The 11123-nt window shown below is 60.8% G+C and overlaps 1 protein-coding gene across 1 annotated transcript; it reads left to right on the top strand.

Moving 5' to 3' along the window:
* Nucleotides 1-1955: 1955 nt before the first annotated feature.
* LOC137664238 (uncharacterized) lies at nucleotides 1956-8520 on the top strand. The gene is made up of 20 exons (XM_068402102.1): nucleotides 1956-2007; nucleotides 2568-2714; nucleotides 2796-2917; nucleotides 3025-3133; nucleotides 3227-3343; nucleotides 3521-3588; nucleotides 3674-3796; nucleotides 3938-4123; nucleotides 4201-4303; nucleotides 5005-5146; nucleotides 5222-5405; nucleotides 5504-5603; nucleotides 5687-5805; nucleotides 5936-5988; nucleotides 6201-6313; nucleotides 6407-6555; nucleotides 6775-6869; nucleotides 7610-7688; nucleotides 7976-8084; nucleotides 8447-8520. The coding sequence occupies exons 1-20, from the start codon at nucleotides 1956-1958 to the stop codon at nucleotides 8518-8520; spliced, it is 2244 nt and encodes a 747-aa protein (XP_068258203.1).
* Nucleotides 8521-11123: the final 2603 nt, after the last annotated feature.

Below are 11123 nucleotides of genomic sequence, written 5' to 3'. Positions count from 1 at the left end.
AATGCTTCCTCATGTCCAACCTGAACCTCCCCTGGCGAAGCTTGAGGCTGTGTCCTCTTGTCCTATCGCTGGTTGCCCGGGAGAAGAGGCCAACTCCCACTTCACTACAACCTCCCTTCAGGCAGTTGTAGACTGCACTAAGGTCACCTCTGAGCCTCCTCCAGGCTAAACACCCCCAGCTCCCTCAGCCGTTCCTCGTAGGTCAGACCCTCCAGGCCCTTCACCACCTTGGTCGCCCTCCTCTGGACTTACTCCCACACCTCAACATCTCTCTTGCAGTGCGGGGCCCAGAACTGGACACAGGATTCAAGGTGCGGCCTCACCAGTGCCCAGTACAGAGGGACGATCCCTTCCCCAGACCGGCTGGCTACACTATTCCTAAGAGAGGCCAGGATGCCATTGGCCTTCTTGGCCACCTGGGCACACTGCTGGCTCACGTTCAGCCGCCTGTCCATCAGCACCCCCAGGGCTCTTTCTAACCACTCTTCCCCCAGCCTGTAGCGCTGCAGGGGGTTGTTGTGGCCCAAGTGTCAGACCCGACACTTGTTCTTGTTGAACCTCACGCCGTTGGTCTCGGCCCATCGATCCAACCTGCCCAGATCCCTCTGCAGACCCTTCCTACCCTCCAGCAGATCGACACTCCCACCCAGCTTGGGGTCACCTGCACATTCCCTGAGGGTGCACTCCATCCCTACGTCTAGATCATCTATAAAGACATTGAACAGCACCGGCCCCAGCACTGAGCCCTGGGGGACACCGCTAGTGACCGGCCCCAGTTGGGCTTTGCCCCATTCCCCACCACGATACATTGTGCACCCCAGTCCCCCTGCACCCCGATACACCACACACCCCGGTCCCCGAGCACCCCGATATACCACACACCCCAGCTCCGTGCACCCCAATACACTGCACACCCCAATCCCCACGCACCCTGGATCCCCGTGCATCCCCGCCCTTGTGCAGTCCCACCGCGCACCCTGCTCCCTGTGCACCCCGATATACCGCACCCCCCACCCCCTTCCCACGCACCCCAATCCCCACACACCCTGGATCCCTGTGCATCCCTGGCCCCGTGTACCCCGGTACACCGCGCACCCTGGTTCCCAAGCACCCCGATATACCGCGCACCCCAGCCCCGCGCACCCCACATCCCCATGCACCCCACTACACCGCACACCCCGACCCCCACGCACCGTGCATCCCCGTCCCCGTGCACCCCCATACACCGCATACCTTGGTCACCATGCACCCCGATATACCACGCCCCCCCCCCGTTCCCACGCACCCCAGCCCCACGCACCCCATAACCCCGTGAACGCCGCTACACCGCGCACCCCGGTCCCCACACACCCTGGATCCCCGCCTTTGTGCACTCCCACCGCGCACCCTGCTCCCTGTGCACCCCGATATACCGCGACCCCCCGTTCCCACGCACTCTGGATCCTCGTGCGTCTCTGTGCACCCCCATACACCGCGCACCCTGGTCCCTGTGCACCCCGCTACACCGCACACCCCGCTACACCGCGCACCCCGATCCCCACGCACCCTGCATCCCCGTGCATCCCCGCCCTTGTACACTCCCACCGCGCACCCTGCTTCCCGTGCACCCCGGTATACCGCGCACCCCGATCCTCAAGCACCCTGCATCCCCGTGCATCCCGTCCCTGCGCACCCCGATCCCCACGCACCCTGCATCCCCGCGCATCCCGTCCCTGCGCACCCTGCTCCCTTCCACCCCGCTACACCGCGCACCCCGCCGTTCCCACGCCCCCGCACACCCCAGCCCCCAGCGGAGGCGGGTCGGCCCCGGCCCCTCCCGGTGAGAACCGGGGGGCGGCTCCCGTGGGGGCGGCTCCCGGGGGCGCCCCGCGCATGCCCGGCACCGCCCGTTAAATACCGGCGGGTCGGAGCACACCGACACCGCCGCCCTCGGGACAAGGACCGGTGCCGCCGCCATGGCCAGCGAGGGGGAGCCCGGCCGCCGCTGCTGCCCGCAGGATACACCCGGTGAGCGGGGGGGGGTTCTCCGAGGGCGGGCGGGCACCGGGGGGGTCCCCCCCGTTCCGAGCATCACACCGGGGGGCCACCCCCCCCTATGCCGGGCACCGGGGAGGTTCCCCCCGTTCCGAGCATCACACCGGGCACCGGGGGGGGTTCCCCCAACCCCATCGTGGGCACCGGGTGGGTACCACCCGTCCCGAGCATCACACTGGGGTGATACCCCCCTCCCAGGCACTGGGGGGTCCCCCCTATGCCGGGTACCGGAGGTGTAGGGGGGGTGTCCGTCATCCCGGGCATCACACCGGGCACCAGAGTGTCTCCCCTCATCCTGGGCACCGGTAGGGTCCCCCCGTCCTGGGCATCACACCGGGGGGGTACCCCCAGCCTGGGCACCAGTGGGGTCCCCTCCTCCTGAGCATCACTTGGGTACCACCCCAGGGGCTCTGTGTCCCCCCCATGAGGTTTGGGGACCTGGGTGCCACCCCAGTGCAGCAGCACCCAGGTGTTCTGCAGTGCTGAGTCCAGGCAGGATGCGGCCCCAGTGTGACTCTAAGCCCACCCCACAGATGTCCCCAAGGCCACCGAGCCCCGGGGTGACAGCGACGGCCCCCGTCGGGGCTCCCTCTGCGACCGGCACTGCGCCGCCATCAACAACGTGCATGGTGACCTGGGTGACCTGGGCTGCCACCTCCACCGGCCCCGCATCCCCCCAGGTAGGTCAGCCATGGGATGGGCTGGTCACGGGGCTCCAGGGGGGTCCCCACACCCCCTGTCACCCCCCATCTCGCCCGCAGCCATGTGCCCCCCGTCCTGCTGCCAGCAGCACTCGGAGGAGGTCTGCGAGAGCTGCGTGGTGAGAACCACCCTGACGGCCGAAAACGCCGTGGAGGCCAACAAGCTCTCCAACAACTACAAGGTGGGTGCTCGTGGTGTGGGTGAGGGCACCCATGGGTGCTCCTGGGTTGCCGTAAGGGGTTTTTTTCTCTTTTTCTCTTGCCCCTCAAAAAAAAATTCTCTCTGCAGTTTGGCTTCAAGAAATGGAAGAGCCACGTGACGGCGCGGCCCTGGGAGGACAGGTCGGAGATCGTCAAGGAGCTCTACTCCGATCTCAATGTCATCCGTGGCTCTGGAGGTGGGTGACCCTGGGGACACGCTGTGCGGTGGCAACGTGGATTTGGGATGGTGCAGGTGACAACGGTCCCATCTGGCGCCTCCCCTCCTGCAGGGTCCACGGTGACATGCGGGAACGTCCTCTATCTGCTGCTCTTCGGCTGGTGGCTCTCGCTCCTCTATGTCCTCGTGGCTGCCGTGATGTTTGTCACCGTTGTGGGGGCTCCTTATGGTGAGTCCCAAATTTGGGACCCCCGTGTGAAGGGTTGGTGAGCTGTGGGTCTCCTGGCTGAGCCCAAAATGGCACTGATGGGTGCTGGGGTCTCCTGGGTCCCTTCCCTGTGGGGTGGCCCTGTAGCTGGAGGGGACATGTGTGTCCCCAACAGAGCTGATGCTCGTGTCCCCGCAGGGCGGCTCTGCTGGGACCTGGCTGGGTATTTCCTCTGGCCCTTTGGCAAAGTGATCCAGAAAGTGGAGGTAACGGTGTGCCCTGACTGGGACCCCACTGGGGGATGAACTGGGGTGTCCCATGCCACACCATGACACCCCCCGTCTCCCCCAGGTCCCCAAATCCCGCCAGGCGCTGGGCGCGTGCGAGGCCGGCGCAGGGGAGAGCTCAGCCCTGCTTGGTGGCCCCACGCCGCGCCGCTGGAGCCCACGGTGCTGGGTGGACTCTAGATACTGGGTGAGCCCCACACCAGACATGGTGACACCCCCTTCCTGTGCATGGGCACCCCTGAGCCTCCCATCACAGGGGGGATGGCACCCATGGGTGCCCCCGCTCCCCTGGGGTGGGCAAACCCTAAAGGTGACTCCCCGTCCGCAGCGGCGTGCTGGCACCGTGGCGTGGCTGTGTCTGGGCTACCCAGCGCTGGCGCTAGCCCACGGACTGGTGTGCGTCACCGCGTGGCTCCTCGTTGTCCTCATCCCCGTGGCCAAGCTGAGCGCCCGCACCGCCGCCCGCGTCCTGCTGCTGCCCCCAGAGCGGGTCCTCGTCCGGCATCTGAGGATGGTGGGTGCCTCTGGGGGTGGATTTTGGGGGGGTGGTGGGGACGCTCGGAGCAGTGTCACCCACTTGTCCCTCTGCAGACGGAGGTGCCGCTGGAGGGGGAGGTGATCCTCTGCTGCTACCGCGCCGTCAACCCCTACTACTACAAGTACGCCGTGGATGGCATCAACGTCTTCGCTGTCAGTATCCTTTTGTGTGGTGGAGTGGGCAGGGTGACCCCAAATCCCACTCACCTCAGTCATCCCATCTTGGCCAAAGGAGGCTGAGGGGCTGAACTCACAACCACCAGCCCAAGGTCCTTCTCAAAGTCCCAAACTGGAGAAAACCAGATTTAGCTCCAGTTGTGAACAAAAACCCCCAAAATGGGGTTTTGGGCTCCTCACTACAAGAAAGACCTTGAGGTGCTGGAGTGAGTCCAGAGAAGGGCAACGAAGGTGGTAAAGGGTCTGGAGCACAAGTGTGATGAGGAGCGGCTGAGGGACCTGGAGGGGTTTAGTCTGGAGAAAAGGAGGCTGAGGGGAGACCTTCTCGCTCTCTACAACTGCCTGAAAGGAGGGTGTAGCGAGGGGGGGTCGGTCTCTTCTCTCAGGTAACAAGCGATGGGATGAGAGGAACCGGCCTCAAGTTGTGCCAGGGGAGGTTTAGATTGGAGATCAGGGACAATTTCTTCATGGAAAGGGTTGTCAAGCACTGGCACAGGCTGCCCAGGGCAGTGGTGGAGTCCCCATCCCTGGAGGGATTTAAAAGCCGTGTAGATGTGGTGCTGAGGGACATGGATTAGTGGTGGCCTTGGCAGTGCTGGGTTAGCAGTTGGACTCCATGATCTTAAAGGTCCTTTCCAACCCAAACGATTTGGTGATTGTCTCCTTGACTGGTCACCCCAGACCTGCTGCCGCTGGTGCTGGTGACGCTGGTGCTGGGCTACGTGGACAGCCACAACCGCCTGACCAGCTCTCCTGTCAAGTTCACTCTGGCCCTGCTCTCCATCATGCCTCTGTCCTACTACATTGGGATGGCCATCGCCAGGTGAGCGGTGACGGCGGGGGGGGGACTTGGTGTCAAGGTGGGGACAGCCCCGCTGATGCCCTCCTTCTCCTCCAGCATCTCGGCCCAAAGCAACTTTGCGGTGGGAGCGGTGGTGAACGCCACGTTCGGCTCCATCACGGAGCTCACCTTCTACATCACGGCCCTCATCAAGGGCTCGCGCGAGGGCAACCGCTGCTACGCCGAGATCGTCAAGTCGGCGTTGACGGGGACGCTGGTGGGCTGCGTCCTCTTTGTCCCGGTGAGCTGGGGTGGCACACTCATGGCGTGAGGGTGCCCAGTCTCTGCAAGCAAAGCATTGATGGGGGTTTTTTGGGGGGGTCTTTCTCCATCCCCAAGGGTCTGTGCATGGTCATCGGGGGCATCCGGCACCAGGAGCAGCGGTTCAACAGCCGCTCAGCGGGTGTTGGCTCAGCCCTGCTCTTCCTCTCCGTGGGAGGTGAGTTGGGGACAGGGGTGTCCCCAGGTTTGGGGGGATCCCACCAGCGTGGGTGCCCACCCCATGTCCCTCCATCCCTGCAGGCGTCTTTGCCCCGACGCTCTTCTCCAAGGTGTACGGGAAGCTGGTGTGCGGCGAGTGCCACAACGTCACCCAGAACCCCCTGGGTCACTACCTCTGCCACAACTGTCACTTTGACCTGGTGAGTGGGGACGTGGACCCCCAACCGCTGGGGTTTGGGGTTGGGGACGCTCCGAGCCCACCTGGCTCCTGCTGTTATGTTGGGTGGTGGCAGTGGGGCTGTCCCTTGTCCCCTGTGTCCCCGTTGACAGGTTCTCTCTCCTCAGATGGAGAACAACGGCACCCTCTACTACAGCCACGTCCAGTGAGTGTCTGCTGGGGTGGGGACAGGCTTGTCCCCACAGTGGGGTGGCACCTCCTGGGCTGGGTTGTGGTCCCAGGTCCCCCCTTCACCACCCTAAAGGGCTCCAACCCTGCAGCCCCATCTCCTCTGTCCCCAGCTGGTGGAGGAGACCCCCCTGGGGTCTCCACACTGGACCCTGGTGGCACTGAGCATGTGTCACCTGTGTCCCACAGACCCCTGGTGTACACCGTGTCCCTCCTCCTCCCTGCCGCCTACCTCATCGGCCTCTTCTTCACCCTGAAAACTCACTCGCACATCTACGACATCCACATCAGCGACTGTCACAGTGAGTGTCCCCAAACTGTGGGAGGTCCTGGCTGCGGGGCCAGCTCTTCTCACCGCCCCAGGGTGTCTCACCATGTCTCTGCTCTCTCCTCAGTGCCCGGCCACCACCACAGCGCCGTGGTCCACTGGTCTCGCTGGCGTGCCCTGGTTATCCTCCTGCTCTCCACCCTCTGCATGTCGGCCTGTGCTGACCTGGCCACGGAGCACATCAGCCCCATCCTCACCAACTCCACCATCTCACAGGTGAGCACGGGGATGGTGGTGAGCCTGGTTGGGGTGACCCTGGGGACCAAGATGTGCCCTCCAGGGATGGGGAACCTGCCCTGGCTGCAGTTTGAGTCCTGAAAGCAGTGGAGGAAAGATGCCGAGATGCTCCACGCAGGAGGAGCTATGGTTGCCCAGGGTTTGGATGTGGTCAGGATCAGGCCATAGACACGCACTGATGTCACCTCTTCCCTGCAGTACTTCATCGGTGTCACTGTGCTGGCGATGGTGCCTGAGCTGCCGGAGATTGTCAACGGCATCCAGTTTGCCCTGCAGAACAACCTGAGCTTGAGGTGAGATGGTTCAAAGGATGGGTTTGGGGTGGCCTTCTCCAGCACGGTCCCCATGCCCCATAGCTGTGCCTCAGTGACAGTGATGGGCTGCCTGGCTTAATAGTGGGTCAGATCTGTGGGGAGGGAGCCCAGAGAAGGGCAACGAAGCTGGTGAAGGGTCTGGAGCACAAGTGTGATGGGGAGCGGCTGAGGGACCTGGGGGGGTTTAGTCTGGAGAAAAGGAGGCTGAGGGGAGACCTTCTCGCTCTCTACAACTGCCTGAAAGGGAGGGTGTAGCGAGGTGGGGTCGATCTCTTCTCCCAGGTAACATGTGATGGGACGAGAGGAAACGGCCTCAAGTTGCACCAGGGGAGGTTTAGATTGGAGATCAGGGACAATTTCTTCATGGAAAGGGTTGTCAAGCACTGGCACAGGCTGCCCAGGGCAGTGGTGGAGTCCCCATCCTTGGAGGGATTTAAAAGCCATGTAGATGTGGTGCTGAGGGACATGGGTTAGTGGTGGCCTTGGCAGTGCTGGGTTAACGGGTGGACTCGATGATCTCAAAGGTCCCTTCCAACCCAAACAATTCTGTGATTTGCCCCCAAGAGGATTTAAAGCCACCCAAAAAATGAGGCCAGAACCAGGTTGGGCTCCATGACTTGGTTCCCCAAAATGGGTTTGTTCTCACCCTAAGATGAGTGACCCCAAGGGCTGCTGGGGACCTGCCTCTTGGTGGCTCTTAACCTCTCTGTCCTCCCCAGCATCGAGATTGGGAACTGCATTGCTGTCCAGGTCTGCATGCTCCAGATCCCCATCCTGGTGCTCTTCACCATCTTCTATGTGAGTAGCCCCAGGACAGCCCCTGGGTGACGTCCTGCAGCAGGGCTGGGGACACGCAGCACTCCATGAGACATGGCAAGTGCACAGCTGCTGTCCCCAGTGTCTCCTCTCCTCTGCTCGGTGCAGGAGAAGGTGGGGTCAGATGTCTCCTACCTTGGCTGATGCTGTCCCCAGCCTTAGGAACATGGGGCAGAGGGGGTTCAAGGGGTGACACACAAGTCCCCAACCACAGCTGGTGTGGGGCTGTCCTGGTTGGCCATAAATCCCAAATCCTCTCTGCCTCACAGCCGACCAACTTCACGCTAGTCTTCAGCGACCTCCATGTCTACGCCAGCATGTTCAGCGTGGTGCTCATGAACTACATCTTCATGGATGGCAAATGTGACTACTTCCAAGGTGATTGCTCGCCCATGAGGCTGCTGGGGGACTTGGTGTACCCACCTTCCCTGTGCTGATGGGGTGGGGGGGCTCCTGGGGCCACCTGCTTGCTGCAGCTCTTGGCATGTGGTGGCTTTGAGCAATTCTGGGGTCTTGGTTGACCGTCTTGGAAGCGCTGGAGCTGCCACCCTGCAGCAGCTCCAAGGGGGACCATTCCCTTGTCACTCTTAAGAGTTTAAGCCCCTTTTAATTGAGATTTTGCAGAGGACCATGGAAGTCCTCTACAGCAGGCTCATCCAGACCACACCAGAAGGTCTTGAAAGCAACCTCCCTCCTTCCTCCATGGACTAACCCCCTCCAACCTGCTCTGTCTGCCCTAGGCACAGTGCTGGTGATGGTCTACTTCATCCTCCTGGCTGTGTATTTCTTCGCCCCATCGCCCAGTGGTTGCTGAGGTTTGGACTCTGCTTTCTCCAACCCTCTCGTTGGCTTCAGCACCCATCAAGGTGTTATCTGGTGTCTCAGGGACTTGGCCGGGCTGGCTCCGGTCTGGAAGCATCGTTTGAAGCTTCTGCTGCTGCCTGGCTCCCCCAGTGGGGTGCCAACAGGGCTTCAGTGATGGGAAGGGTGGTGGCAATGGAAGCAATCCTGAACCATGAAGGAGCCTCAATGCCAGAGCACTTCACAGAGGTATTTCCAGACCACACTTGTGTGGTTGGAAGGAAAATTGTCCTAAGTGGAAGGTCTCGAAGGGGGTTTCTGTGTGGTCTCAAGGACAGACCCCTCCCTTGGGATGTGTTGCACTGGGAGAAAGTGCCTGAGAAGAGCCTCTTGCCCTTCCAGACAGATCCCTGCTGGAAGGGCCTTGGGTCTGGGGATCACATGGGGCTTCTTGATGGTACTAGAAATGCACCAAAAGGTATTTTTCAGCTGTTTTGTCATTAAAGCAGTTTTGTACAAATCAGAAACAAGCTCGTTTCTCCTTAAACAAGCCTGTCCAGGCCCCTCCGTGCCCACCACCCAGGTTAGTGATGGTCGTGGGGTGATGGCTGCTTGGTGCCCATCAAGGCTGGCTCTCAATGCGGTGGGCGTTGGGCACCAGTGACAGCTCGGTTGGAGCCAGCATCCCTGGAACAGAGGAGGACAGCGCTCAATGTCCTCTGTCACAGCACCAGAGCATGTGGCAGAGGAGACCCACCACCGTGCTGTGGGGACAGAGCCAGCGATGGGGTGGCTGTGGGCTCTGGCTTTCTCCATGACCCTCCCCAAGCTCCAGCTCTTGTTTCCAGCTTGGTTTTATCTGACTGTCCTGGGTCACCCTTGCTCAGAGGTCTTTAACAGGCTTTAACATGTGCCCAAGGGAGGGCAGCTCCTCGTTAGCAATTAATGATGCTGCTTTATCAAGCTCTTCTTGTTCTCCTAGTGTAGCATCAGTATGGACAATCCTGCCATCATTAATAGGGATGGTTGGGAGGACTCCTGGGCGAGTTGGCTGATGGCAGCAGATGGGCTTGACAGCACAGGGCAGGGAGAGATGGAAGAGGTGTGGGGTGGGAGGGCAGAAGGGATGGAAAAGGTGTGGGATGGGAGGGCAGAAGATGATGGCACCAAGTTCTTCTACTTCTGAGGTGGGGGTTGGTCTCTTCTCCCGGGTAACCAGCGATAGGATGAGAGGAAATGGCCTCAAGTTACACCACGGGAGGTTCAGGCTGGATCTTAGGAAGAATTTCTTCACTGAAACAGTCATTAGGCATTGGAACAGGCTGCCCAGGGAGGTGGTGGAGTCACCATCTCTGGAGGTGTTCAAAAAATGTCTAGATGTGGCGCTTCAGGACATGGTTTAGGAGGCATGGAGGCATTGGGTTGATGGTTGGACTTGATCTTTTAGGTCTTTTCCAACCTTAACAATTCTATGATTCTATGATTCTCATCTGAGACTAAACAGAAGACATCTACCCTGGGGTGAGGGATGTTTGGGGCTTCTCCTGGAGCCAGACCCTGCCTTTGTGTTTGGGATAGGGTGGTAGGGCCAGCACTGCAGGTCCTTCCCCAGTGCCCTGTTCTGCATGCTCCAGATCCCCATCCTGGTGCTCTTCACCATCTTCTATGTGAGTAGCCCCAGGACAGCCCCTGGGTGACCTCCCGCAGCAGGGCTGGGGACAGCCAGTGCTCCATGGGATGTGGTAAGTGCACAGTCCCCATCCCCAGTGTCTCCTCTCCTCTGCTCAGTGCAGGGGAAGGTGGGGTCAGATGTCTCCTACCTTGGCTGATGCTGTCCCCAACCCTAGGGACATGTAGCAGAGCGTGGTTCAAGGGGTTACATCCAAGTCCCCAACCGCAGTTGGTGCAGGGCCATCCTGGTTGGCCATAAAGAGGTCCCACATTGCCCTGAGCTGCTCTGCTTGGTGCTGGGAGTAGGGGTAGGATGTGGGGTGACAGCAGCAAGGCTGTCACACAAAACCCTGGTGACTTGCCCTTAAAAGGGAGGAACCACTACTTGGGCATCACCTGGGCTGGAGGTGAAGATGTGCAGGAGATGAAGCAAGAAAAGCCTGGAGCCATCTATCCTTCAAGTGAAGCCTCTGCCACCAGGAGCCAGTGAGAAGCTTTTCAATCAATCAGGTTGGAAGAGCCCTCTGGGATCATCGAGTCCAACCATTGCCCTGACACCACCATGGCAACTAGACCATGGCACTAAGTGCCATGTCCAGTCTTTTCTTAAACCCCTCCAGAGATGGTGACTCCACCACCCCCCTGGGCAGCTCCTTCCAATGGCTAATGACCCTTGCTGAGAAGAAATGCTTCCTGATGTCCAACCTGACCCTCCCCTGGCCAAGCTTGAGGCTGTGTCCTCTTGTCCTATTGCTGGTTGTCTGGGAGAAGAGGCCGACTCCCACTTCACTACAACCTCCCTTCAGGTAGTTGTAGACTGCACTAAGGTCACCTCTGAGCCTCCTCTTCTCCAGGCTAAACACCCCCAGCTCCCTCAGCCGTTCCTCGGAGGTCAGACCCTCCAGACCCTTCCCCAGCTTGGTTGCCCTCCTCTGGACTCGCTCC

The sequence above is a fragment of the Nyctibius grandis genome, chromosome 5 (assembly GCF_013368605.1).
Source record: "Nyctibius grandis isolate bNycGra1 chromosome 5, bNycGra1.pri, whole genome shotgun sequence".
Taxonomy (NCBI): Eukaryota; Metazoa; Chordata; class Aves; order Nyctibiiformes; family Nyctibiidae; genus Nyctibius; species Nyctibius grandis.
Note: the sequence above shows the minus strand (reverse complement) of the source record. Positions and strands in the feature narration are given on the sequence as shown.

Bases quoted from the DNA above. Each gene is read 5' to 3' on its own strand.
- LOC137664238 (XM_068402102.1), top strand. From the start codon at position 1,956: ATGGCCAGCGAGGGGGAGCCCGGCCGCCGCTGCTGCCCGCAGGATACA. The intron at 5,147-5,221 runs GTGAGCGGTGAC...CTTCTCCTCCAG, and splicing joins ATTGGGATGGCCATCGCCAG to CATCTCGGCCCAAAGCAACT. The intron at 5,406-5,503 runs GTGAGCTGGGGT...TCCATCCCCAAG, and splicing joins GCTGCGTCCTCTTTGTCCCG to GGTCTGTGCATGGTCATCGG.